The sequence below is a fragment of the Mobula birostris genome, chromosome 16 (assembly GCF_030028105.1).
Source record: "Mobula birostris isolate sMobBir1 chromosome 16, sMobBir1.hap1, whole genome shotgun sequence".
Lineage (NCBI taxonomy): Eukaryota > Metazoa > Chordata > Chondrichthyes > Myliobatiformes > Myliobatidae > Mobula > Mobula birostris.
Window position 1 is genome coordinate 54,517,762 of NC_092385.1, and position 27,837 is coordinate 54,545,598.

General features: G+C 42.1%; 2 protein-coding genes across 2 annotated transcripts in view; one reads left to right on the plus strand and one right to left on the minus strand.

The window, feature by feature from the left end:
* The window catches only part of ccdc174 (coiled-coil domain containing 174), a 30,252-nt gene extending 17,445 nt beyond the window's left edge, over positions 1 to 12,807 (plus strand). The window contains exons 6-11 of the mRNA XM_072280664.1: positions 553 to 648; positions 2,104 to 2,240; positions 4,633 to 4,727; positions 7,754 to 7,898; positions 9,160 to 9,330; positions 12,015 to 12,807. Of these exons, the coding sequence (XP_072136765.1) occupies positions 553 to 648; positions 2,104 to 2,240; positions 4,633 to 4,727; positions 7,754 to 7,898; positions 9,160 to 9,330; positions 12,015 to 12,277 (907 nt within the window). The 3' untranslated portion in view covers positions 12,278 to 12,807. The remainder of the gene's footprint in view (positions 1 to 552; positions 649 to 2,103; positions 2,241 to 4,632; positions 4,728 to 7,753; positions 7,899 to 9,159; positions 9,331 to 12,014) is intronic.
* A 645-nt stretch (positions 12,808 to 13,452) lies between these two features.
* The window catches only part of LOC140211147 (cullin-associated NEDD8-dissociated protein 1-like), a 52,455-nt gene continuing 38,070 nt past the window's right edge, over positions 13,453 to 27,837 (minus strand). Inside the window, exons 12-15 of the mRNA XM_072280663.1 lie at positions 20,423 to 20,592; positions 17,835 to 17,999; positions 17,456 to 17,563; positions 13,453 to 15,226 (exon numbers count right to left, since the gene is read on the minus strand). Coding sequence (XP_072136764.1) covers positions 14,999 to 15,226; positions 17,456 to 17,563; positions 17,835 to 17,999; positions 20,423 to 20,592 — 671 coding nt within the window. The 3' untranslated portion in view covers positions 13,453 to 14,998. The remainder of the gene's footprint in view (positions 15,227 to 17,455; positions 17,564 to 17,834; positions 18,000 to 20,422; positions 20,593 to 27,837) is intronic.

The window sequence follows — 27,837 nt, forward strand, 5'->3', positions numbered from 1 at the left end:
TTGAGCAAATTTCTACAGATGTACCATGGGGAATATTCTAACTCACTGTCTGGTCTGAAGGGCCACAGCATAGGATCAGAAAAAGTTGCAAAAGGTTATTAACTCAGCCAGCTCCGTCACGGGCACTGGCCTCCCCAACATCGAGTTTGTCTTCAAAAGGTGGTATCTCAAAAAGGCAATATTCAAGACCCCCACCACCCAGGACATGCCCTCTTCTCATTACTCCCAAAAGGGAGGAGTATAGGAGTCTGAATAGAGACACTCAACATTTTAGGAACAGCTTTTACCCCGCTGCCATCAAAATTCTGATTGGATAATGAAACCAAGACATCAACTCACAACTTTTGCTCTTCTTTTTCACTATTTATTTTTTAAAATATATTTCTTTCTGTAATTTATAGTATATTTTATGTCTGGCACTATAATGCTGCCACAAAACAACAAATTTCACGATATATGTCAGTGATAATAAACCTAATTCTGATTCAGTATAGAATAATTATGCTGTATTCTGAATAAAGACAAGTGATTTATTATGTGCTTCCTTCTCAGGGTGGACTATGTGGATTCTTTAGGCCGATCCCGAAGATGTATGAAAAAAGATTTGTCGGGATTACTCGCTATGGATAGAGATTTAAGGGAATCAAGGTAACAATATATAATGTTCTTTTTAAGAGCAGGGAGATGCTCAGATGGAGACATTGCCAGCTGTATAATGGAACATCAAATTGGATATGGGAGCTGCTTAACCTAGAACTGCTGGGTGTTTTGGGTTGATTATATAGGATAAATATGATTACTTTGCATTTTACTTTTTAAAGCAAATATTTCATTATTATGTATAATACATTTCTCAGGTTACAACAAAGTTTTTCTATAACATCTATGCAGCATTCCGGCAGTTGTGTCACTGCCTATAAACCAGTAACTGTGTCTCACTTCTCCAGTAATTGAGGTAGATGCTAAAGATATCAAAATGTTATATGAAGAGGAGGGAACTTTATTATGTCCTGTACAAAATTTTTTCTTGAATCAGTATAGTCAAAACCTGATTTAAGAACTAATCATTCAGCTCTGATGAGATGTTTAAACACAGATTAGCTGTGATATTTAGTTACACGGTGGTTCTTGCAGTTTGGTACATGCTACTGTCATTGGTTGAGCACTTTGAGGGGAAATGAGTCTGGCACTATCCTCAGGTGCTGTGACTGTCAAATGTTACTATGGGTCACTGTGTTATGTTTGTTACGTACCACGTAACTGGGTTGCCAAACCAGCAGAAATGGACCACTTAGTCAGAGTCTGGTTTAACAGAAGCTAATAAAGTTTTATTAAATAAATAAGTAACACAGTACTCTAATCGTAAGGATATAAATGCAACAGGTTAGCAATGATAAAACACACGTGTACACAGAACTAGGGTAATAGGAATCAACCAAGCTCTATTGCAGTCTAGGGGTAAAATGATCAGTCTCAAGTGACGCAGAGTTCAGTTCAGCTTAGTACAGTTCGCAGTAATCGCTGTTGTGCCGTTGGAGAGAGAGAGAGAGAGAGAGAGATAGAGATATTCAAATCTGATTCAGCAGACCTTTGATGTTCTTCACAGTTAGCTCTCGGGCGGACCCTTTGTTATGTCTTCTGTGGTCACCGACTGTGACCCCCTCCGCTCCGGATACGACCGTTCTTCCGTGGTGAACCCGGCACCCAGGCAAGGGCGGACACACACACCAGGTTCCCGCCAATCGTACTCTTTCACCCTGTGCATCTATGGTCAGTTCCCGCGACCAGACCGCCAAACTCTCACCAACTTGTAGGGGCACACCGCTCTTCCAGGGTCTCGTTATCTCGTGATCTCGTGCCTTAGCGAACCTGTTCTTTTTATCCCCCTGCTGGGATATCGCCTGTCCATCAAACTTCAAACAGTTCAGATTCAAAGCAACCGGTCTGTCAATACTCGGAACTGTTTCTCTTTTCGTTAATCTCTCTCTTTTCTCTTATTAGCATTTTGAATGTTTCTCCATTGTCTCCCTTATCTCTCTCATCAGCATCAATCTTCTGATAACTTGGTTTGTCGTCACATGTCTCAATGTGATTCATTCACAGGCAGGAGGCAGATAAAAAGACATTGCTCTCTGAAGACATGAAGAGGGAACTTCAGCGGCAGCAGTGGGAAAAAGAGGAAGAGGAGGCACTGAGCAGGCCAATTGGACCAGTGCACTATGAGGACATCCGTCAAAATGGTGAGAATTTTAATGTGTGCAGCGCAATTTTATTAAATTATTAATGTCATGCCCCTGGCTAAATTACCTGGGCTACATTAACACTTGGAGATCCTGTTTTCTTCTGATCCTCTGGATTTTCTTTCTTCCTTTTTATTTTTTGTCTGTTTCTGGCACTTCCTTGCAATAGCTACAGTTCCAAGGGAGATGACTGTCCTCAACCTTTTGCAAAATGGGATGATTCTAATTGGCAGCTGCATCATAGTGGAGCACTATCCCATCCTTGGCCATTGTCTATGCCCACCAAACCTTGAGTATGGTAACTTGTGGCAGAATTACCTGTTGCGAAAGGTGAATTGGCTCTTGGTTGAAGCAGCAACAAAGAATAATTCAAAAGGTTTCAATAATTACAGTTAATGTCTGAGAAATGTATACAATATACATCCTGAAATTCTTTTTCTTTGCAAACAACAAAACAGAGGACTGCCCCAAAGAATGAATAACAGTTAAGTGTTAGAACCCCAAAGCCCCCCCCAGCTCCCCCTCCCATGCACAAGCAGCAGCCCTCCACCCTCCTGCAGCAGCAAAAAAATATCGCTGCCCCCCCCCCCCCCCCACCAAGAACTCAAGTGTGCAGCAAAGCATCAATAAAGACACTGACTTGCAGCACACCAAACACAACTCACTCACCCGGTATTCAACATACCACAGTCTGTGTGTGTTCCTCCCCCTCCCCCTCCCCCTCCAATAAGGGAAAAAGAGGTGTCCCCATTTCACAGCGAAAGGGTTTGAAATTCACCCCCTCCCCTCTTGGTATTCCTGTCAGAATCTGTCCATAAACCTAACATCTGGAAATCTGGATCCCTCTGATAGGAAGGAAAAATCTGAAAAGGCTCTTGAGAGTTCTAAGGTAATCTGGAAGGAGCTTTAAGAAGAGACTTAGGAGAGCTACAAGGGAACATGAGAAGGCCTTGAGAAGAAGGATTAAGAAAATTCCAAGGTGTTCTACATGTATTTAAAGAACAGGAGGATAACTAGAGTGAGGGTAGGACTGTTCAGGGATAAAGAGACAAAACGTGCCTGGAGTCAGAGAAGGTAGGGAGGGTGCATAACGAATAATTTGTTTCAGTGCTCACCAAAGAGAGAGGCTTTGACAAATGTGAGGTCAGGCTAATGTGCTGGAGCATGTTGGGGTTAAGAAAGAGGTAGTGTTAATTGTTTGAAACCCATTAAGATAGATAAATCCCTGAGGCCAGATGAAGTGAGATGTAACTCAGGTTCCGTGGGAAGTGAGGGAAGAGACTGCTGGGATGCTGATGATGATCTTTTTGCCCTCCTTGCCACAAGAATAGTACCAAAAGATAGGAAAATGACAAATGTTGTTCCATTTGAGAAAGGTAATAGGGATACTCTTGGGAATTATAGACAATTAATTCTTAAGTCGGTGGTGGGCAAACTATTAGAGAGGATTTTTAGGGATAAGCATTTTACAAACACTTGGAGAAGCATAGTCTGATTAGGGATAGTGAGCATAATTTTGTTAGAGTAGGTTATGCCTCAAGTCTGTTTGATGTTTTTGAGGTGACAGATTCATAAAGGTAGAGTGGTATATGGAATTTAGTAAGGTGTTTTACAAGGTTCCCCAAAGTAGGCTCATCCAGAAAGTCAAGTGGCATGGAATCCAGGGAAACTTGGCTGCGTGAATTCCGAATTGGCTTGCTCACAGAAGGCATAGGGTGGTAATAGATGGAGCATATTATGCGTGGAGGTCAGTGGCAATGGTGTTTCACACAGATCTGTTCTGGGATCCTTGTGCTTTGCGATTTTATTTATTTATTTTTAATTACTTGGATGAGGAAGTAGAAAGGTGAGTTAGCAAGCTTCCAGATGATAGCGAAGGTTGGTGGTGCTCTCCTGGTTGAACCAGGTACTTAAATGTGCTGCCTCCTTCTTAAGCAGTTTCTTGGGATCAGGGAAAATTTGCTTTCAGTCCTGTTTTGTCGATTTTGTGATGGCTTCTGAGGGCCATATGGGATTGGCAGACTCATCTACACATGGGGCAAGTATTGAGGCTGTTAGGTTGCTGCTTACACAGAGCTGCTGTGTACTCCTGCTGACCTGACTGTCATCCCCAGTGTTCCTGCACTTTGAACAGACGTGGGCTGCAAGCTCCCAGGAGTCAGCGGGGATGTTGCACTTCGAGGAAACTTAGAGCACATCCTTGAATCTTTTTCTGTTTGTAGAACACTAGACCTATGCCACTTTGCTTTAATAAAGCATCTTCATGCACCTGATTGTGGGTTATTAGCTTTGTTGGTCACTTAATGTGAAATGACGGAGCTGATTCACATTGAATAATCTTAAAACCAGCCATCTGATAGAAACTATTTTAATTGGTTGATTACTATTACAGAGGCTCGGGAGCTGGGTGTGGGATATTTTGCCTTTGCTCGTGATGAAGGCACCAGGAAGAAGCAGATTGAAACCCTGGACATGCTGAGAGAACAGGTAGACTCCCAGATGTGTATTTATTTTGTGTTCATTTTAATCAAATAGTTGCCGCTGCCCCAAATGCTCAGTGGGTTAAGTTAGCAGGGAACTGAGCCATGTGGACCAGAAGCATTAGGGTGTGGTGTACCTGCTCCTGTACACAGGCGACTGAGCCATGTGGACCAGAAGCATTAGGGTGTGGTGTACCTGCTCCTGTACACAGGCGACTGAGCCATGTGGACCGGAAGCATTATAGACATCCCACCCTGCAAAAACTCATTTCAGGGACGTAGCACCATCAATTTGCGGGAGACTCCCAGAGCTTCCGGGAGAGGTGGGATGTCTGCAATAGAGTAGCTCCTTAGCAGCTAGCCAGCTAGTTTAAATAACGTTAACTACGCTAATGCTCGAATGACACCTGTTAAACTCACCTCAACATGTCTTTTACAGTCTTAACCCACCATGGGCAATAGAAAAGTCACCGTTGCAAACAGTGCAGCGAGCAACACTGTCATTATTTTTGACACCTATTAGGCAGGGGTACACTTTAGTGTAGTCTGGGGTGACATACGTTTTATATTTTCTTTTTTTTGGAACACTCTGCCATGGCGCGTTCTCTCACGCGCTCGCTCTCTCTCGTGGTCGCTCTCACCCTCAAAAAATTGATTTCTGGGATATTGTATATAATTTGCAGGCATCAGGGAGCCACCATTAATATGCAGGAGACTCCCGGAACTTCTGGGAGAGGTGGGATGTCTGGCATTAGGGTGTCGTGTATCTGCTCCTGTACACAAGCAACCTGATAAGAGGCTTCCTTTATGAAACAGGGTATATAAATAAGAATGTAGCCAAGTAGATTAATGAGTAGGCCAGAAACACAACTCTGGTGACCCTAGTTTATTTTTGAGTTCTGATGCTGTCTGTGGAAAGTTTGCATGTTTTTTGCTGGGACCACATGCGTTTCACTGGGGTGCTGCAGTTACCGCTGACATCCCAAAGATGCTTATGTTAATTTTCCTTAGCTATTGTTATTATGCTCAGTACCAAGATAATCTGGGCCGGCTGGTGGCGCAGTGACATCAGCGCCAGACTCCAGAGAGAAGGCTGCCGAGTTTGAATCCAGTGGAGCTACTCCCGGGCACGCTTTCCATCCGTGCCGGGTTGAGCGTTGAGCTTGCAACTCAGCCTTGTAAAACAAAAACTGTGCTGTGAGAAGGACGTGGGGGACCACAAACAGAATCTTTCCTCCAAGACAACCACTTGAAACAGTGGTCGCCGAGGCTCTGGTAGATTATGGCACACAAAAAACACAAACAAACAAACCAAGATAATCTTAAGGGAGTTTCCCCAACTGCATAGTGGTGGATGATATTTGAGGTAGGTAAGTGTATGTGCAGGGTGATGCTAACATTGTGGATACCGTTTTGGGTACAAGGTAATTGGGTTGTAGTGGGATGGGAGGAAGGAACTGCATGTGGGCATGAATTAATGGGCCAAGTGGTAAAAGTGCTTACAGCTGCAGTTCAGGCAGTGCAACTCCGAACCATGAGATTCTTCAGAGAGCCAAGGTTACAGATAGCTACATTTTAGGATATATGATGAAGATTGATTACAGAGTCAGAAGCACAGGCAGATGTAGACGTGAAAGGAATCCCATTTAATAGAAATACAAGGACATATGGTTCAGTTTTTATAGGGTTTTAGTTAGGCTACAGTTGGTGTGGAACAGATTATTTCAGAATATATGTTAATGCAACAGGTGTAGATTGAACATTTATAATAATAACTGATTTTTAACCAGGGCAGAAATGAATAAAACAAGGAGGCCTAATTTTAAGGTGATTGGATGAAAATATAGGAGGGATGTCAAAAGTACATTTTTTTTATATATAAGTGTAATTGGTGTGTGGTATGCCTTGCTAGGGGTAATGGTAGAGTCAGATACATTGGGAGCACTTAAACTCTTAGACACAGTGATGATTTAAAAATTGAAAGCTATTTAGAAGGGAAGGATCAGATTGATCTTAGAGTAGGTTATAAGTTTGGCACAATATTGCACGCCAGAGGGCCTGTACTATGCTATGTTAACAACGGGAAGAAAATTGGTTTCTGCTACACATGCAGTACTAGCTGAAGCAACAGGTGGGTAGCTACACTTGGGCATGGTAGCAGTTGGAGGCCTGCTAATGCAGCTTTCCTGTTGTTCACTGTTACTGAGTGACATCATGTGAGCGGGCAGTTGTTGATGTCAGAGTGTGACTGAAGTCAGCAACAAATGCACAAGGTGGCTGGTGAAAGGCTTTGAGGAACTGCATGATAAACCTTGGTAGTCTAACAATTGTTACTGATACCTAGGTTTACAAGGCAGAGAACATGAGTTGGAGTTCTTTTGGGCAATCTGAAAACTTCTTAATAAATTAAAACCTGAGAGTTAAAAGCTGCTATCTATATAACTAACTGTGAAACTAAGATTGGAAAATCCAAATTCCTTATTAAATTTAATAAAATAAGGTGCACTGTCCCCTAGTGATTGTGCACCAGCATAGTTGAATTTCATCTGCAATTTTAAATGGTCTAGTAAGCCATTCAGTTGCACAAGGGGAAGGTAAAATAAGTGATATACTTGCTGGAGATGTACATCTAAAAATAAAACAAATGTTGGGAGGGGAATAGAAGAAAAGTGGGGGAAACAATGTGTTAAAAGTACAGGGGCCTAGCTCAGCTCTTCATTGGAAGTGTGCATCCAAATTCACTTTATCTAGGGATATCCTTGATGTAATAACAGTGCCGAGTTTATTTGCTACTGTAAAACCAAACAGGTGAACGCAAGGATGTGCAATAGTAATGTACACCAGCCTTACAAAACAAATCAGGAGCAACAGTGTTTAAGTAGCAGTTTACTTGCTCAAAAATTCCCATCATTGCACAAGAGAAAATCCTTATGTTGGTGTTTGCAGGAAAGGAGAAGCAAATAATGGGAATCTGCATCATTGCAGCAGTTCTGACCTAGCTCATAATGGCAAAACTTTTGCCTTCCATTGCAGACGATGGATCAGAGAACCAAACGAGAGAAGCTGAAGGAGAAGCGCAAAGCCATGCTGTGTGCCAGATTGGCAAAAGTTCGTGAGAGGAAGCTGAAGAAACTGAAAGCTGATGGAATGGAAGTTACTGAAGAGCTGCAGAAGGAAGGTACAAGTGGAATAGGTATCCAGGGTATGGTTATTTACACAGTGCTTTTTATATAAAAGGATGTAGCTCTACAAGTCTAGGTTAGTTTGTGAGAGAGTGGGCAAGTTCCTGAGGATGAATTAGATTGGAGTCCATTTGTAAGTTTCAGTGTGATTACTTGGGCTACGGTGGGATAAATCAAAACTCCACTATAGATTCAGTTTAAAGATTAATTGCTGTGTAAAAGAAAACCTAAAATGGTGATACACTGCTATTTTCATACAGTGGGTTGATCTGACCACTTGATACACCAGCAATAAAATTGACAAGGTGTTCCTGTTTGTGTTCAAGCTTGGTCTATTAAGTTATTTAAACCTGTCAATTTTTCTTTGGCTTCCCTATTTAATTCCTCTCAGGCAGACTTGTATTTGGACTGTGATCCTTAAGACCCTGACGGTGATCTTGGGAGGGGCTGACTAACTGTCCTTTCATTCCCTTCCCTTTTTGGAAAATAGCATTCCTCTCCCAATTATGAAAGTACTGTGTGGAGAAAGCAGGTCCATTTTATGTAGCAGTATTCTGTTATTCAAACCACCCTAACATGAAATCTGGCTAGAATACATACGTAAGAATCATTCTATCTTCAAGTATACCTTTAAGTTGTTAACAGCAAATCCCTGTGTTAATTTCAACACCATTGTTAAAGACAAAAAAATGTTTATATAGAGACTGACAGCAAAGGTTCAAATGATTTATAAAAGGTATGCTGGCTGTGTTTTAGGTAATAGGTAATAGCTAATTCACTAAAAGCAACTCTGAACATTTCCTGTCATTTGTCTTTCCTTGTTTCACTCCTTTTAATCTTACATGTCCTGCTCAACATTAGCCAGTGCTAAATGGCAGTAGCCTGCATGGTTCCCAGTCATGCAGGGCAAAAAAAGAACATTTTTTTGTTCCCTTACACTATACACAGAGCAACACTAAGTGTCAGCTTCTGTAGAACTAAGTTTGGAAAAGAGGATCAGTGCATTAGGCTTCTACTGAAAACACTGGAAGAACAAAGCTACAATGGGCTAAATGTCTGCCTTGATGTACTATAACTTTTGGACCACTTCCTAGATTATGTACATGTTAGAGTTTAATTTTAAATCTTTGAATACAGTGCTAGAATCCATTTGCTTATTGTGCCCCGGGGGAAATAATCTCTTAATTTCCATTCCAAGGAATTGATCTGGACTGTGATTAGATGTTGAAACCAGTGGTTTGTGTGATCTTATTTCAGGCACAGATGAAGAGACCGAGGAGCAGGTGACAGGACCAGCGACTTCAGAATTGGATGCAAAGCAGAATGAAGCCACAGGCCCAAAGAACAAGAAAGTGGAGATCGTAATACAGGAGCGGAAGGACACAAAACCTGGTGTTCCGCATGTCCGGGAATGGGACAGAGGAAAAGGTAACTGGCAAAAGTCATTTCTGTAATTGTTCTGTATTTGTTTGGCTCTGTCACAATTATAACCTTCATTCAGCTATCAATGGGAAAGTGACCTGTTCTGACCATGTCTCATGCTGGGTTAGTATCTTGGCCTCCTACCAATTGGCATGCAGGCACAGCAAGCAATTAGATCATTCCATTTGCTTTTCTGTGTTGCACAGAGAATATAGAAAGGAAGGTTGGTCTACTGTTGTGTTTTGCTGAGGCCATGCTAGACTGCTGTACCATCCTAATTAAGTTTTGATCTGAAATGTGGACACCTCCTACACCCTCAGTGCTTGACCTACCCAGGTTCCTCCAGCAGATTGTTGCTTGTCCAATTATATGTTGACCTTGTATAATGTCATATATAGGTCCGATTATATAATTACTTCTGAGGGGCAACACAAAATGTAGATTGCTGCTGAGGGAGTGCAGCATTGACTGGCATGTTCAGTTTTGGATGAAGCATTAAATTAAGGCCTCTAATAGATCCTATGGAAAATTGTTTGTTGCTCGAGGTTCCAGAATCTGCAGTCTTTTCTTTCTCTCTCGTGCTCTAATCTGCTTTAAAGGTGGGATGTATGTGCCTTGGAAGCAGTGGAGAGCTTTGTTAGATTTCCTGGTATGGAGTAACTCCTGCCAAAGAGGGAAGATTAAGAGTCCAGATGGAGAATGGTTCCTCAGAGGGTGATATCTGGAATTAGGGGGCACATCCTCAGCATGTAGAGTTGTTCATTTGGGACATAGCAAAGAAATACGTTAACCCTTTCATTCCTGGAATCATTGTGAACCTCCTCAGCAATGCCAGCACATTGTTTCTTAGATAAGATGTCCAAAACCGCTCATAACACTTCAAATGTGGTCTGACCAGTGCCTCATAATTAGCTAGGTGGTTCTTTCAGATGACATCTACCCAGTTTCAGGCTTATTTCAGTGGAGCTTGGGTGATAGCTATAGTTGGTAATGGGTTCTTTGTCCTTCAGTTAATTTTAAGATCCACTCAAAGTCTGGTTACTGAAAAGGTTCTTGATTTCTTGGTCTAAACAATAGTATTTAGATTTGTAGTTTGCTTCCAGTGTAAGCTATTCTGTTCCGTCTGAAAATTCCTTATTGACTAGAACTCCCAGAAAGAATAGTTAATTTGGCTTTTGCTATCTGATACAGGGTGTTTCATTCTTTTTTTCAGGCAAGGAAAGACTTAGTGTAAATAATTAAACCTTCATATTATTGATAAGTAGGTGGGTAGGTATGGATCACACAATGGACCTTGAGAATGCAGCCACAAGAGAAAATGCTGGAGGAACTCAGCAGGCCAGGCAGCATCTATGGAAAAGAGTACAGTCGACAGGACTGGCGAAAAAAAAATGCTGAGGAATAGATTTTAAAGGTCTGGAGAGAGAGAAACCTGAAGGGGGAGGGATGACGTATAGAGCTGGGAAGTTGATTGGTGAAAAAGACAGAAGACCATGGAAGAAAGACAAGGGGGAGAAGGGCAATGGGTGGTCAAGAGGATGGGAAATGCTGGGTGGGAGGGGCATTACCAGAAATTTGAGAAATCTTCATGCCATTGGCAAGAGACTGCTCGGACAGAATACAAATTGTTGTTCCTCCTACCCTTATTACGACAGTGGAGGAGGCCACATTGGATTGGGAAGTGGAATTAAAATGGGTGGCCGCTGGGAGATCCCACTCTTCTGGCAGATGAAGCTCGGTGAAGTGGTCTCCCAATCTATGATGGGTCTCACTAATATATAGGAAGCCACACCAGGAGGACTGGATACAGTATATGACTCCAACAGACTCGCAAGTAAAGTGTTGCCTCACCTGGAAGGACTGCTTAGGGCCCTGAGTGGTAGTGAAGGAGGTGGTGTAGCACTTGCAAGGATAAGTGCCAGGAGGGGTGACTGGACAAGGGGATCACATAGGGAGTGATTCCTATGGAAACCAGGAAGTGGGGGGCGGGGGCGGGGGCGGGGGGGGGGGTGGAGGAGAGATGTGCTTGGTAATGGGATTCCGCAGATGGCGGAAGTTTCAGAGAATTATGTGCTGGACGTGGAGTGGTACGTGAGGAACCCTATCCCTGGTAGGATGGGGTAAAAGCAGATTTGCGTGAAACGAAAGAGATGCAGTTGTGTTGATTTGAAAGAGGAGGGCATCTCCTTTGTTCTGGAATGAAAAGCCTCATTCCTGAGAGTAAATGCGGAATTGAGAGAAGGAGATGGCGTTTTTACAAGTAACAGGGTCAGAAGGGGTGTAGTCCAGGTAGATGTGAGAGTCTGTGGGTTTATAATAGACAGCAGTAGATAAGCTGTCCCCAAGTTGGAGGTGAAGGGGCTGCTGCATTTCCCATCCCCTTTTCCCTTGCCCACCCATCACCTCCCTTTTCTTTCTTCCATGGTCTTGTCTTTTTCACAGCTCTTTACTTCATCCTCCCCCCACCTTCAAAATCTACTTTTTTCTTCCGTCCTGCCAAAGGGTTTCAGCCTGAAACATCGACTGTACTCTTCCATAGATGCTGCCTGGCCTACTGAGTTCCTCCAGCATTTTGTGTGTGTTGCTCAGACCTTGAGAATCACTCAGATTTGTTTTGATTTTGTGAAGCAGGTGGACAGGTTGTGGAAAGCATTGAAGCGTAACTTTTTTTAAAAAATATGCCATTCCAGAGTTGCTGTTTGACTACTGGTCCAAGAACCACCTGGATCCAAGAGATGAGAGACCAGCTGAATTTGCACCCCCTTCAGACTATTACAGTGAATCAAAGAGACCAAATAATACTGGATGCTGGAAGAGAGGCCAGCTTGGATCCTCCTTCAAACGGACTCCACAGTTTCCCAAAGTGGATTTGCAAAGCAATTCAAATCTTCATCAGCCAGCCAGTAGCAACACTTTGGACGATATGCTGTCTTACTACAAGCATTCTACCTGAACAGACCTGAGAGCTGCCATATTAAAGGATTTTCCACAATCATCCTGCTCTGTTGATGGACATCAGTCACTACCTTTCAGTCACCAGAGCACATTAAAGTCACTTGGCCTGTAGGTGATGTGTAGCATAGTTTGCATTTTCCCACCATCATCCAGCAACTAAACTCTACAGGTAAAATAGCAATGGCAATTTGGGAGAACTATTTCAGCTGTCTGCCTTATTATAAAGAGACAAACAGTGACAGCTTCAGCCACTTAATACTTGGATATGCATTTAATGCACATTAAAGCTACTACCAGCACATTCATCAGCTGTACCAGGACTGTTGAAAATCTATCACACAGCTCCACTAAATCAGGACTCATGATACTTGTGGTGCCGGAGTACTGACCAGATGTTTCTAATACCACAACTTACATTTCTCCTCTTCTCCCCCTGCCCCCCCCCCCCACGCACACCAATTATACTGTGTTTTTATGTGAACCTTGTGAATTAAAAGATTAAACTGGGAGCCAGCAGTCTTACAAAAAGTTAGAGTGTCTCTTTTTTAACCAGCGTCAAAAGAGGTGGTGATGTATTATGTTTGGAACTTAAACCAGCCCTGACAAACATTACCACTTTAAGTCAGAGGTAGCTGACTTAAGGCATGTGACAGATTGGCAACAAGCTACACAAAAACCCCATTCTTCCAACTTTTACTTCCGTATCACTCTCCAAATTATTTACAAACTTTTACTAGAACCTCCCATATTGTCAGTTGCTTTTGACTTTTATAAATAAAAACCATATAAATAAGTCACTCCATTGCTTCCTGTGGTGGTCTTCTAGTGCATTTTGTAGCTGATCAGGTGTTTAAAAAACACTTGTAGCTTGCAAACCTTTTAAATTGTCTTGAATTTCTAAGGTACCAAGGGCACTTGATACCAACATTCCCACTGGGCACAAAGATCAAACATGGTGAATACGAAGCAATCTGCCACCACACTTAGCAATATGGCATTAGATGCCAGATGAGCATTTGCTAAGTAAGTCAATACTATGTACAAATCATGCTGGAGCCATATACATTGATCTTCAAAGTACCTCATCTCACTAGTATTTGATTCAAAATCAAATACTGACAAATACCTGAAAAATAACACAAGGAACCTTGATTGCTGCTTCACTTCAGGATCCCAGGTTGAACAGTGCACTTTATTTAATTGAGTTTTCAAAAGCAAGGAAATGAAAGAATAGATTAAGATATTGGCACTGAATGAACTTCATTGCAGATTGGTGGATGGGGAGGTGGTCCATATCATAATGACAGCATTCCAAAGTTTTTATTCCTAATGAATTTTTTCCACAGAGCCAAAATGCTTTCATTATATTACTTTACCCCATTTTAACAGAAGTACCGTATTCAATTTGTCACCCATTCTACCAGTAAGGGACCCTCACAGAAAGAATTTGGTCGTTGTCAACTAAAGTTCAGCATATCAGTAACAACTCACCTTGATAAGAGATGATCTGGCAGAGATTTAAGTGCCACTGAACTTAGACTCAGCAGTCAATGAGAAAACAACCTAATGCACTTCCCCAAGCCACATTCTGGAACTGGGCAAGCCTCCCATTGCTGATTTCTAAAATCTGGCCCACCCACTCAAATTTCAGCTTCCTAAGGAGTACAGGCAATGTCATGACTGCAGCAGCATGAAAGATCATATCTGTCCCTGGCAGGTTTGTGCATGTGTATTTTGCAATAGGATAGATCTAGCAACAGTGTGGGATGATACATACACCAACAACGGGCCATTAATGCTGAAACACTCAATGAGACTTAAAGCCCTCATGTCAGTTCCCCATCTCAGCTGGACCACATAGATATAATTTAATAGATCTTGTGCTAACATTGTAGGGTAGGAAGAGGCTCAATTGCAAAATACAGTTCACCGTTACAGCCTAAGTCAAACTAAACAGCATTCAGGACTGCTTATCCAATGCAATTTCAGGCATCTTCATCATTGTGGCTTTGCCAGCACACTTGAGATTATGGAATATTGTAAGGTTCACGTCCTTTGTGTCAGGTAAATCTCACCCACACATATCCCTCGACCAACAGCCAAGATTTTCCTTCTGTTTGTGAAAGCGACAAACTTTATATGGTAAGCAAGGGAACCTCCAGATTTTAGCACGAGAACTCCATCCAGAACAGAGTCTTGCACTGAATCAGCCTGTCCATTATTAAAATGGTACAATTCAGGTTGGCATGCAATTTTACAGCAGAACTAACAGATGGGTTTACGTCAGCCATTAGCATCAGGACTTACTAACAGTTGCAAGGCCAATAAAATAAACCCATTCGGAAGACTTTATTTTAAGCCTCAAGTAGGTCACATAAGTGCAACTAAAAAGACTCGTTCACTTTTCACTGTCTAGCTTGCATTCCTTTCCCAACAAGCAGGAAGGAGTGTGACCATTGATTCACCTTAAACCCCTGGCACCCCACATGGTAGCTGTGGAGATGGGGCAACAGGGACATGGCCTGAACTGCACTAGCAGCAGAAACAGCAGGAAAGTCATGCAAAGGCAACACTGAGAAAGCTGGCCTGTAAATACCAGCCAGAGGAGGTGCTGCAACAGAAAATTAAAACCCAAATGGCAATATAAATAACATTTCACACAGAAGTTAGTCATGAAGGCAAGGCATCTTGTTCAGATCCTTTTGGTTTACTTTCTTTTCTAGCTGAGGTCCATTATTTCTGTGCTAGTCACTGATGTGTTGTCTTTCTGAATGCTTTCAAAAATAGATGCCATCTCTGGGTTAGACCGGATCTGTGACTGGAACTCTGCCATCAGAGCACTCTTCTCTGCTTCTGGGATCGTGAGCAGAGCTGCTACTGCCCTCATCGCTGAGCGTTTCAACTCATCCTGCTTCTCAAATTCCTGCTTCACCGAGTTGGCCTTCACCTAAATGAAAGGGAAAACAGGATTACCTCCACCCACTACATGCAGCAGTGCAAAAACAGCAAAATGCTGGCAATCCAAATTTGTCACGATAAAACTCAAAACTATTGATTTGAATCTCACTTAAGGAATGATATCAAGCTATGGCAAAGGTGCACAAGAACTCTGATTAGGCCACACTTGGAGTACTGTGTCCAGTTCTGGTCGCCTCACTATAGGAAGAATGTGGAAGCATTGGAAAGGGTACAGAGGAGATTTACCAGGATGCTGCCTGGTTTACAGAGTATGCATTATGATCAGAGATTAAGGGAGCTAGGGCTTTACTCTTTGGAGAGGAGGAGGATGAGAGGAGACATGATAGAGGTATACAAGATATTAAGAGGAATAGATAGTGGACAGCCAGCGCCTCTTCCCCAGGGCACGACTGCTCAGTACAAGAGGACATGGCTTTAAGGTAAGGGGTGGGAAGTTCAAGGGGTTATTAGAGGAAGGTTTTTTACTCGAGTGGTTGGTGTGTGGAATGCACTGCCTGAGTCAGTGGTGGAGGCAGATACACTAGTGAAATTTTAGAGACTACGAGACAGGTATATGGAGGGATTTAAGGTGGGGGGTTTTATGGGAGGCAGGGTTTAAGGGTTGGCACAACATTGTGGGCCAAAGGGCCTGTACTGTACTATTCCATGTTCTATGTTCTATAATGTTGAAGGGGAATTCATGACATGGGTTCATGGCAATAGGACTGGAAATTAGTGCACTAGGAGGGAGTAAGCATGCCAGTTCAAAAAATTAGGCTTTGACTATTATCTTCATAAAGTCATCTGAAATGCCAATCAGGAAGCTTAATGTAGCTTGCAGGTCAGACATGAAGGGAAATTCACTGACCATCTTAACTTACTAAATATCACTGCTGCACATTCTAGGATTACAGGAAGCCTTGGATGATGGAAAAGGAAGAGACAAATGGACCAGGAAATCCCTAAAAGGTATTAAAAAGATCATCCCATCAATCCTGACCAGATTTTCATTCTCTGCTGCTGAGAAGCATCCCCATAGCATGATGCTACCTCCACCATTCTTTACAGTAGAGATGGTGATAATCTGGCTGATGCACAGTATAGTTGAGGTCAAAAAGTTTCACTTTATTCTCATCTGACCACAAGACCACCCTCCATAACTTTACAATGTCTTCTAAGTGATGCCTTGCAAAGTCTTTACGGGCAAAGATATGCTCTTTTAAGCCAGGGCTTTTTTCTTGCTACTCTTCCATAAATACCATTTTAATGCAAGGTCTTAAGAGATTTTGGAGCCATGAACTTCATGTCCAGTTGCACCCACTGACTTCTGCAGTTCACTCAGTGACTGCAGTAGTCTCTCTTGTAAGTGCTGTCCTTCTCCAGCAACTAAGTTTAGTGGGGTGGCCTGACTTGGGCAGTGTGGCTGTGGTTTCATATTTCCCCCCCCCACTTTTTCACGCTAGACTGCACTGAGGTATCACCAGTGCCTTTGAGATGGTCATGTACCCTTCCCCAGATTTGTGCTTCTCTATTATTTGCTTTGCTCTGTTGAAATTCTACTACTGTTGGAGAGGGGGTATTTATTCTAATTAATTCATCGAAAACAGGTGATCCTCCAATTTTCAACATCAACAAATCGGATGCATTGGTAAGCAAATACCGTATATTGCACTTGAGGGAAATTAGCATAGGAATTACAAAAATGAATACTTTTTCAGCACCACAATTTTGGTTTTTAATTTTTAGTAAATTGTTGACAGGTTATGGTATTTTTCTTTTGATTTGACATGATGCACAATGATTTGTAGATTAGCTCAAAAAATCCTACTTCAATATATTTTAAATTTGGAAATTGAGACAGTAAAATGTGAAAATAGTTGTGGGGGCTGAGTACTTTTTCAAGGTATCCAGTACATCCAGTGGGTACTACACTGATCTATAGCAAACTCTTGAGTACACAAGTGTACGGAATTACAATGTGCGAGCAAGATCCTTGAAACTGCATCCCTCACTGGCTTAACATGGGGAAGGTGGACTGATAATTATCACTCAGCACACAAGCCCATTCACTCCAGCATATATTCCCTTAACATCACTCATCTTATACTCTTTTAGTGGTGTTGAATACATTTATAGATTTAATTCAACAAACAAGCTGCTGGCCAAATATCTATGCCAGTATTAACCCTTCTGGTCAGCAACGTCAGAAAGGACCCACCTTAGTAGTGCACGTTGCACGCAGTGGTTCTACTAGCCTGTCCAGCCTCTGAAGTACTGCACTGGGACTGACAGTTGACAGTCGTGCCAACATGATGAAAGTCAGCATCTGCAAGAAAGCAAGAACAAACGTGACAGTTCAGATTTACTGGGTGAATAGTAATGCAAGATGACTTACCATAGTAAATAATTATTAGTCAGATTACTCAAGTGGCCTGGGCATGAGCATCTGAATTTGAACCAGCAGAGATTGAATCACCATCTGTTCTCTTGCATAAAGTTCTGACAGCTCCAAGGACAGTCCCTTTATGAGCAACCCTCCTCCACAGCAGAACCCAGCCGCAGCCCAACTGGGTAAGTGCACAGTTAAGCTTATTTACCTTGATATCATAATGATCCTTTAATCCATCTTCCACATGATTCAGAAACTCAAAGATGTCCAGCCTATCGAGACAACTATCCAGCAAAGTGTACATGCATTCAAAGGCAGCTTTCCTAATATCCAGTCCGTCATCCACAGTGTGTTTGAAAGGTCCCATTTCCACCTGGAGAGAGATTTCAAGGAAGTAGTGATTTAGTTAAAGTATCTATTGAAAGTGTCAGCAAGGGGAGTGTAGAGATTAAAAATTGTGGGAAGAAATAAAACTCATCTTTCCTGCTAAATCAATTATTTGCAAGGAATAAAATAGAATGCACAGATTAATTACCACAATCCCAAACTTTGAACAACTACACATACATGTCATTTATGCAGCAGAAGACATGCAATTACCAGACACAAAGCATAAAGGGCAGCAGCAGAGGTTCATTAACACTGCAAAGAGTTTTCCTGAGAGCCCCTAAGGGATGAGTCACCTGTTCTTCTCTTAGTGCAGCCCAGCTAATAAGGCTAGGAGGACAAAACCGCCACCTCATTTTCCTACCCCAGAGGCATGCAATAGGAGAAGACACTTTTCTAAAAGTAGAAGACTTGTTTGGAGATCGAGAGTTTGCCTTTGAGGAACAACATCTCCCCAGGCCTGGAGTCACCAGACAGCAGGCCAAGAGAAGACCTGTGGATCAATGTAAACCAGTGGACCTGCTTCAAATCAGTAGACTGGACAATATTCAGGAATTCATCTTTGAATCTGAATGAATATGCTAAAGTTGCCACTGACTTCATAAAGAATTGTGTGGAAGAGTGTTTGCCTCCGAGAACATACTGGATATACCCAAAACCAGAAGCTGGAAATGAACCAAGAGATTGACAGTCTGCTGACTGCTAGATCTGTGGCATTCAAGAATGGTGATCCAGAACTCTACCAGAAGTCCAAGTATGACCCGCAGAAGGCTATTTTAAGAGCGATAAAGCAATTCTGATTGAAAGCAGAGATGAAATCGGATGCACATCAGCTCCGGCAGGGTTTAAGGGTTAACCCTTGCCTAAGGAAGGGCATAGACTCCTACAATTTGGCTATTCCTATGATAAATCTACAGCGAGCTCTCACAAGATCTACAATCTCACGAGCTCTCCATTTGACCACCTGAAAAACAGCAATACCTACGTCAGGCTGCTGTTTACTGATCACAACTCAGCATTTAATGCCATCACCCCTCAGTACTAATCAATAAGCTTCAAATCCTGAGCTCTGCAACTGGATCCTTGACCTCCTCATTGGGAGACCAGTCAGTGCAGATTGAAAATAACATCTCCACCTTGCTGGCAATCAACACCAGCACATCTCGAGGATGCACACTTAGATTGCTCCTCTACTCTCTCTACACCCATGAATGTGTGGCTAAGCACAGTTCAAATGGCACCTATAAATTACCAATGACAATCTTTGTTGGCAGAATATCAGATGGCAATGAGGTGGTATAGAGGAGTGAAATAGATTGGCTGATTGAGTGGTGTCACAACAACTACCTTGTACTCAACATCAGTAAGACTAAGGAGTTGATTGTGGACCTTAGGAAGGGGAAGTCAAGGGAACACACACCAGAACTCAGAGGGAACAGAAGTGGAAAGGGTGAGCAGTTTGAAGTTCCTGGATGTGCAACATCTCTGAAGTTCTATCCCTGGCTATATTTCATTAGGAGTTTGAGGAGATTAGGTATTCTAACAAATTTCCACAGATGTAACTTGAAAATCATTCTAACTGCTTGCATCACTGTTTGGCATGGAGGGGCTACTGCACAAGATCGGAAAAAGGTGCATAAGACTGCAAACCCAATCAGCATTTCCTGGGGACTAGCCTCCCCAGTACCAAGGACATCTCTAAAAGGAGATGTGTGAAGAAGCTAGCATCCATCATTAAAGACCCACAACACCCAGGACATGCCCTCATTCCTACCATTAGAAAGAAGGCCTGAAGATACACATGCAACGTTTTAGGGACAGCTTCTTCCCCCTTGGCATCAGATTTCTGAACAGACAATGAACAAACCCATGAACACTACCTCACTATTTATTTTTATACATACTTCTTATTGTAATTTATAGTATATTTTATATGTTGTACTGTATTCTGTGGCAAAATTATAAAACGTAATGACATATCAATGATATTGAACTTGATACTGATCAGTGGACGGAATACTATTTCTCAATCAGAAGTTCTGGAACTCCCACTCAAAGCACTTCCAACTCATAATTCAGGTTGACACCCTAGTGAAATACCGAGAGAGTGCAGTAGTGTCACAGGTGCTGACTTTCAAACAAAAAGTTTAACTCATAACCGTGTGGCTTAGGGACACTAAAGATTCCACGGCACTTTTGAAAAGTCAGCTTTTCAGGCTAATATTTATCCCATCACCAAAAGTACTGTAACGTATCATCTGGTAATTTATAGGTGACTGCTCTTGATATCTTAGCATGCACAAACTGGATACCACATTTAGGACATTGCAAGGTTGTGCACAGGGCTGCTGTACCTTTATGAGCAATGAACGAGCTGCATGATCTGTCACATCTATGTGATGAGCTTACCTCTCTAATGAGCTCCTTTCTGACCTTGGTTTCCTTGTATAACTGTGGTAACACAGTCTCCAGCAAGTCCCTGATCAACGAAGGCTTATTATGAGCCGCACAATTGAACATGACCAAGGCAACACGCCTGACATTGAGATCCGGGTCTTCCAGAGTCCGCAAGAAGTCACCTGAAAAACAAAATGGAAAATATTAAGCATTTCTTGGTAACAATGAAGAAACTCAGGAAATAATCTTCCTAGTAGCTGATGTTTAGAGTGGGACACTCTTACCTAACCAGCAGGTGATTAAAGTTACTAACCAATTCCTTCAGTCTGAGAAGGTAAAAAATTTCAATTGGAATTAAGAGAGCAGTAGTAGACTGGCCCTTGATGGAACAAGATAGTTACGGTTACGGCTGTAACACAGGATTTCTCCTGCCCAGAGTCCAATGTCATGATAGAACCAGCACAATGCATTGCAAACCTGGAAAAGTCCAAAGGCAAAAAAAAAAGGCACAAAAGGCCACAGCATTGCATGGAAATGAAGTCAGAACCTCTGTGCCAAATGCAATTGCAAATTCTGCACATAATAGTTAAGGGATTTGAAGATGGAGTCATGATTTGTGTAAACACTATTGGTAGATCTAAGAAACAACCTTGGAAACTAATGATCTGTCTGATGGTGGATCTCGACCTGAAATATTGACTGTTTACTCTTTTCCAGTGTTGCTGCCTGACCTGCTGAGTTTCTCCGGCATTGTGTGTGTGTTGATTTGATTTCCAGCATCCACAGACTTTTCTTGTTTGTGAATCATCTGTCTTACTTATTTAGAGGTACACCACAGTAACAGACCATTCCAGTCTAATAAACTCACATCACTCAATTACACCCATGTGTCCAATTAACCTACTAAACTTTGCACCCTTTGGAAAGCGGGAGGAAACTGGAGCACCTAGAGGAAACCCATAGTCACAGAGAGGTCATACACTTACACAAAGCGGCTGGAATTGAACTCAAGTCGCTGGCACTTTAGTAGCATTACACCAACCATTCTGCTACTGGTCTTGTTGGTAAATTACAACCGAGTTCCTCACAAAAGTTCTTTTATCACAATGGAACCTTGTATTTTAAAAGGAATAAGGGAAACTAATGGTCATTGAGATATATAGCATAGAAACAAGCTCTTGAGCCACCAAGCTTGTGCTGACCATCAACCACACACTTCTAAGTCTATCCCTCTCCCAAGTTCTACCACTCACCCACACACAAGGGACAACTCAGTGGCCAACTTATCTACCAACCCACACACCAAGAGGGCCATCTGATAGTTTTGATACCTCGTGGCTCCAGTAATCTAGGTTTAATGCTGAACACTGGTGCCAGGCGGACTTAGTGCATTCACCATGTGGGAGTCACATAATGCTCCAAATCTAAAAAATATGCTGCTTGGTAGGTTAACTGGCTGCTGAAAATTACCCTCTGAGTAGGTTAGTGGGGGAAGAATCAGGATGGAATGATGGATGTAGGTAAGAGAGAGAATAAGTTACAGGGAAATAAATTGAGGATTGTGATTAATGCAGCATCAGGGTGGACTGGGGAGGGAGATGAAGGCAGGTTGCTTGCAGCTAAGAGGAGGAATTACCTTGTCGGTTTTATGAACAGTATTAAATACTTTAGTCCATCTGACAAAATGCACCAGAAACCTGGAGAACAGCTGCAGGCGTTTGCAGATTTTCTGTGGGGTCCTCATAAGGAAAAGATACAGTTCAACTGTGTTTGATGCTGAGGACATGAAGAGTATGGAAGTGGAAAACCTCCTGGGCCTAATCGTTTTATAATTCAACATGATCATCCATAGGGGACGGACCCAAGGATCAGAAATGGAAAGCGTTTGTGGATAGACTGTTACTAAAATTTCCTGCTGAAATCCTCAGTGGAAACGAAAGATGGTGTTTGATATATCTGTTCAACAAAGGGCATTCCAGAGGTTTGTAAATAGGTTTACTGTCACATGTACCAAGGTACAGTGAAAAACTTGTTTTGCACGCCATCCATGTGAAACATTGCATCACATCAGTACATCAAGGTAGCACAAGGGCAACGCAATAACAGAATGCAGAATAAAGTGTTAAAGTTACAGAGAAAGTGCAGTGCAGGGAGACAATAAGGTGTAAGGCCATGTTGAATATGAAGTTTTATTGTGTACGAGGAATCCAAAAGTTAAATTGGCACTCATGCTACTGATGCAAGAAAGGCTTAGCATGACAGTATTAAAGTAAAGGGAATCAAGATTCAGTTTAAATGTGAACACATGCAGATGCTGAAAGTTTGCAGTAACACACATAAAACATTAGAGGAACTCAGCAGGTCAGCCAGCATCTATGGATGGAAACGAACAGTTGATGTTTTGGGCTGAGCCCCTCCATTAGACCTGGAAAGTAAGAAAGCAGAAACCATCTTCCCCTCCTCTCTCTGCAGGAACTGCTCCCTCCATGACTCCCTTGTCTGTTCGTCTCTCACAACTGGTCATCCTTCAGGGAGTTGTGTCTGAAACAATGCTATGTACTACATCTGGCCTATACTTCCTCCTCCACCACCACCACTCTGGGTCCTAAACAGTCCTTCCAGGCGGGGTAATACCTATGTGAATCCATCAGGGTTGTTTATTGTATCTGGTGTGGCCTTTTCTACATCGGTGAGATTCAGCACAAGGCTGGGAGATTGCTTCATCAAGGTCCTTTGTTCTGTTTGCCCCAACAGCCAAAATCTCCTATTGACTAGCCATTTTAATTCAACTTCCCACTTTTACCCTGATATGCCTGTCCACAGCCACAGAAGCCAGACTCCCCCAACCTTCCTACTGTCTACGCCCCTCAACTGGACTCACCAATCACTCACATGCTCGTGCTCTTCCTCCTTCCCCCACCCTTTTATTCTTGCTTACATAAGAAATAGGAGCAGGAGTCGGCCATCTGGCCCATTGAGCCTGCTCTGCCATTCAATTAGATCATGGCTGATCTGGCCATGGACTCATCTCCATCTACCTGCCTTTTCCCCATAACCCTTAATTCCCCTAGTATGCTTCTATTCTTTCTTTCCAGTCCTGATGAAGGATCTCAACCAAAGTGTTGACTGAAACTTCCCTCCATAGATGTTGCTAGTTCCTCCAGTGTCCTGTGTGTTACTTTGATTTAAGTGCGGCTGGGATTTTTGACTGAAAGAGCTGCGGTAAAGTATACGTTTCTGTTCAGTTCCGGTATTATCTAATCCAAGCTGAAAGTCTTTGTAACCCGTCTTTGGTGCTGGAAGGATAATAATTTTCCATTGAGACAAGTTACATTTGACTTGAAAACTATTTCACTGCTATGAATGTTTGTGAGCTTGATGAACTGAAAGCTGAAGACTCAGTGAGATTTTAAAATGGAGAGGTTTACCAATAGAAGTTGCTAGTTTTCAACAGTGAAAAGTGAAAACAAGTGAATGACAATTAAAGTTCTGGTTATATCCGGATTTGTTTTTCCAGATGTCTAAAGGGACCCCAAAGACATAAAAAGAAAAAACAGAAACATGTAGAAACCCCATTTCCAGAAAAGTTGGGATATTTTCCAAAATGCAATAAAAACAAAAATCTGTGATGTTAATTCACGTGAACCTTTATTTAACTGACAAAAGTACAAAGAAAAGATTTTCAATCGTTTTACTGACCAACTTAATTGTATTTTGTAAACATACACAAATTTAGAATTTGATGGCTGCAACACACTCAACAGAAGTTGGGACAGAGACATGTTTACCATTGTGTTAGATCACCTTTCCTTTTAATAACACTTTTTAATCGTTTTGGAACTGCGGATACTAATTGTAGTAGATTTGCAATTGGAAATTTTGTCCATTCTTGCTTGATATAAGACTTCAGCTGCTCAACAGTCCGTGGTCTCCGTTGTCTGATTCCCCTCTTCATGATGCGCCATACATTTTCAATAGGAGATAGATCTGCCGGTCAAGCACACGCACTCTGTGTCCACAAAGCCACGCTGTTGTAGCCCGTGCAGTACGTGGTCTGGCATTGTCCTGTTGAAATAAGCATGGACGTCCCGGGAAGAGACGTCGCCTTGATGGCAACATATGTCTCTCTAAAATCCTAATATACGCCTCAGAGTCAATGGTACCTTCACATACATGCAACTCACCCATGCCGTGGGCACTGATGTACCCCCATACCATCACAGATGCTGGCTTTTTCACCTTTCGCTGATAACAATCTGGATGGTCGTTTTCATCTTTGGCATGGAGAACTCGACGCGCGTTTTTTCCGAAAACTAGCTGAAATGTGGACTCATCTGACCACAGCACACGGTTCCACAATCTTTCAGTCCATCTGAGATGAGCTCGGGCCCAGAGAACTTGCCGGCGTTTCTGCATAGAGTTGATATATGGCTTCCTCCTTGCGTAATACAGTTTCAAGTTGCATTTCTGGATGCAGTGACGGACTGTGTTGAGTGACAATGGTTTTCCGAAGTACTCCCGAGCCCAGGTGGCTATAATTGTCACAGTGGCATGACGGTTTCTTAGGCAGTGCCGCCTGAGGGCTCGAAGATCACACGCATTCAACAGTGGTTTCCGACCTTGCCCTTTACGCACTGAGATGTCTCTGAATTCTCTGAAGCTTTTCACAATATTATGTCCTGCAGATGTTGAAAGACCTAAATTCTCTGCAATCTTGTGTTGAGAAATGTTCCTTTTGAACTGACTAAAATTACAAAATACAATTAAGTTGGTCAGTAAAACTATTGAAAATCTTTTTCTGTACTTTTGCCAGTTAAATAAAGGTTCACGTGAATTAACATATCACAGATTTTTGTTTTTATTGCATTTTGGAAAATATCCCAACTTTTCTGGAAATGGGGTTTGTAATTTACTGGCCTCATACTCTGCCTCTATCCCCTTTTCTCTTTCATGTGTTGTTTTCAGGTAATATTTATGTGAATATTGAAAACAATGAAGACACGAATCCCATAAACAAATCTAATTAATGCTGAGAAATTTGCAAGTCTCCAATTCTGAATAAGATTCCCACATGTTAACAATTGGTCATTTTGAACTGGAAAATATAAGCTATAATCTCAAAATTTGTCTAATTAGGATGTTTTACTAGTTACCATTATTTATTGTGATTAACTGATAATCTGATCAGATTTTAACTCCTTAAAGTAGTTTTAAAAATTAAGTGGGAGAGAATAAATTAGTTAAAAGTCATAATCTATAGGTTCAAAAAGGATCACAATTCGTAAGTTTCAAGATAGCTATTGATAAGGGTAAGTATGGACCTTCCAGGAGAGTATTAAATTGGAGGTGGGCAAACTACAAGAGTATGAGGCAGGCTCTAGGGAGAGTTAATTGGGAACAGTTGTTTCAGGGCACGTCCATATCTGACGTGTGGAGATTGTTTAAAGACCAACTGCAGAGAGTATAGGGCAAGTATATTCCAGTAAAGGAGGAAGAACAAAGATGGCTAAGGAAACTTTCAATGTCAAGAGATGGTAAATTTAATCGTAGAAAAAGCAAATATATGTAAAAATTAGGAAGCTAAGATCAAACTGAGCCCTTATGGATTACAAAGAAGCCAGAAAAGAATGCAAGAATAAATTAGGAGAGCCAGAAGAGTCCCACCAATAAGATTAATGAGAATACCAAGACATTCCATGCATACGTCAAAGACATAACTAGGAGGCAGGTAAGACTTCTCAGTAATAAAGGAGGGAATATGTGCTTGGGGGCAGAGGACATAGGTAAGCTCCTAAATGTGTACATTGTATCAATATTTACCAAAGAGAAGGATGTGGAAGAAGGGAAATTAATGTGAAACGTGCTAAAATGCTAAGGCATTTTGAGATAAAGAAGGAAATATCGTTCGATCTTGAAGAACATTAAGGTGGGTAAGTACTCAGGGTCTGATATCCCAAGTTTTGAGATAGACCATAAGACATAGGAGCAGAATTAAGCCATGTGGCCCATCGAGTCTGCTCTGCCATTCAATCACGGCCGATCTTTTTTGCCCTCAACACTATTCCCCAGCCTTCTCCCCATAACATTTGATCCCATTTCCAATCAAGAAACGTATAAGATCCTAAAGGGATTGAACAGGCTAGATGCAGGAAGATTGTTCCCGATGTTGGGGAAGTCCAGAACGAGGGGCCACAGTTTGGGGATAGAGGGGAAGCCTTTTAGGACCGAGATTAGGAGAAACTTCTTCACACAGAGAGTGGTGAATCTGTGGAATTCTCTGCCACAGGAAACAGTTGAGGCCAGTTCATTGGCTATATTTAAGAGGGAGTTAGATATGGCCCTTGTGGCTACGGGGGTCAGGGGGTATGGAGGGAAGGCTGGGGCGGGGTTCTGAGTTGGATGATCAGCCATGATCATAATAAATGGCACTGCAGGCTCAAAGGGCCGAATGGCCTACTCCTGCACCTATTTTCTATGTTTCTATGTTTCTAAGAACTTATCAATCTCTGCCTTAAATACACCCAACAACTTGGCCTCCACAGCTGCCTGTGGTAAAAAAAAAATTCCACAAATTCACCACCCTTTGACTAAAGAAAATTCTCTGCATCTCTGTTTTAAAAGGATACCCCTTTATCCTGAGGCTGTATCCTCTTGTCCTAGACTCCCCCAACATGGGAAACATCCTTTCCACATTTACTCTGTCTAGGCCTTTTAACATTTGAAAGGTTTCAATGAGATCCTCTCATCCTTCTAAATTACAGTGAGTACAGACTCAGAGCCACCAAACGCTCCCTGTAGGATAACCTTTTCATTCCCAGAATTATCCTTATGAACCGCCTCTTGGCCCTCTCCAATGCCAACACATCTTTTCTGAGATGAGGGGTCCAAAACTGTTCGCAATACTCAAGGTGAGACCTCATCAATGCCTTATAAAGCCTCTGTGTCACATCCCTGCTCTTGTATTCTGGACCTCTTGAAATGAATGCTAACATTGCATTTGCCTTCCTCAGCACTGACTCTACCTGCAAGTTAACCTTTAGGGTGTTCTGCACAAGGACTCCCAAGTTTCTTTGCGTCTCAGATTTTTGGATTTTTCTCCCCGTTTAGAAAACAGACTTCACGTTTATTTCTTCTACCAAAGTGCATGACCATGCATTTTCCAACGTTGTACTTCAGTTGCCACTCCCTTGCCCATTCTCCTAATCTACCTAAATCCTTCTGCAGCCTACCTGTTTCCTCAACACTACCTGCCCTTCCACCAATCTGTGTATCAGCTGCAAACTTGGCAACAAAGCCATCTATTCCATCATCTAAATCATTGATATTGAGCATAAATAGAAGCGGTCCCAACACCGATCCCTGCGGAACACCACTAGTCACTGGTAGCCAACCAGAAAAGGAACCTTTTATTCCCACGCACTGCCTCC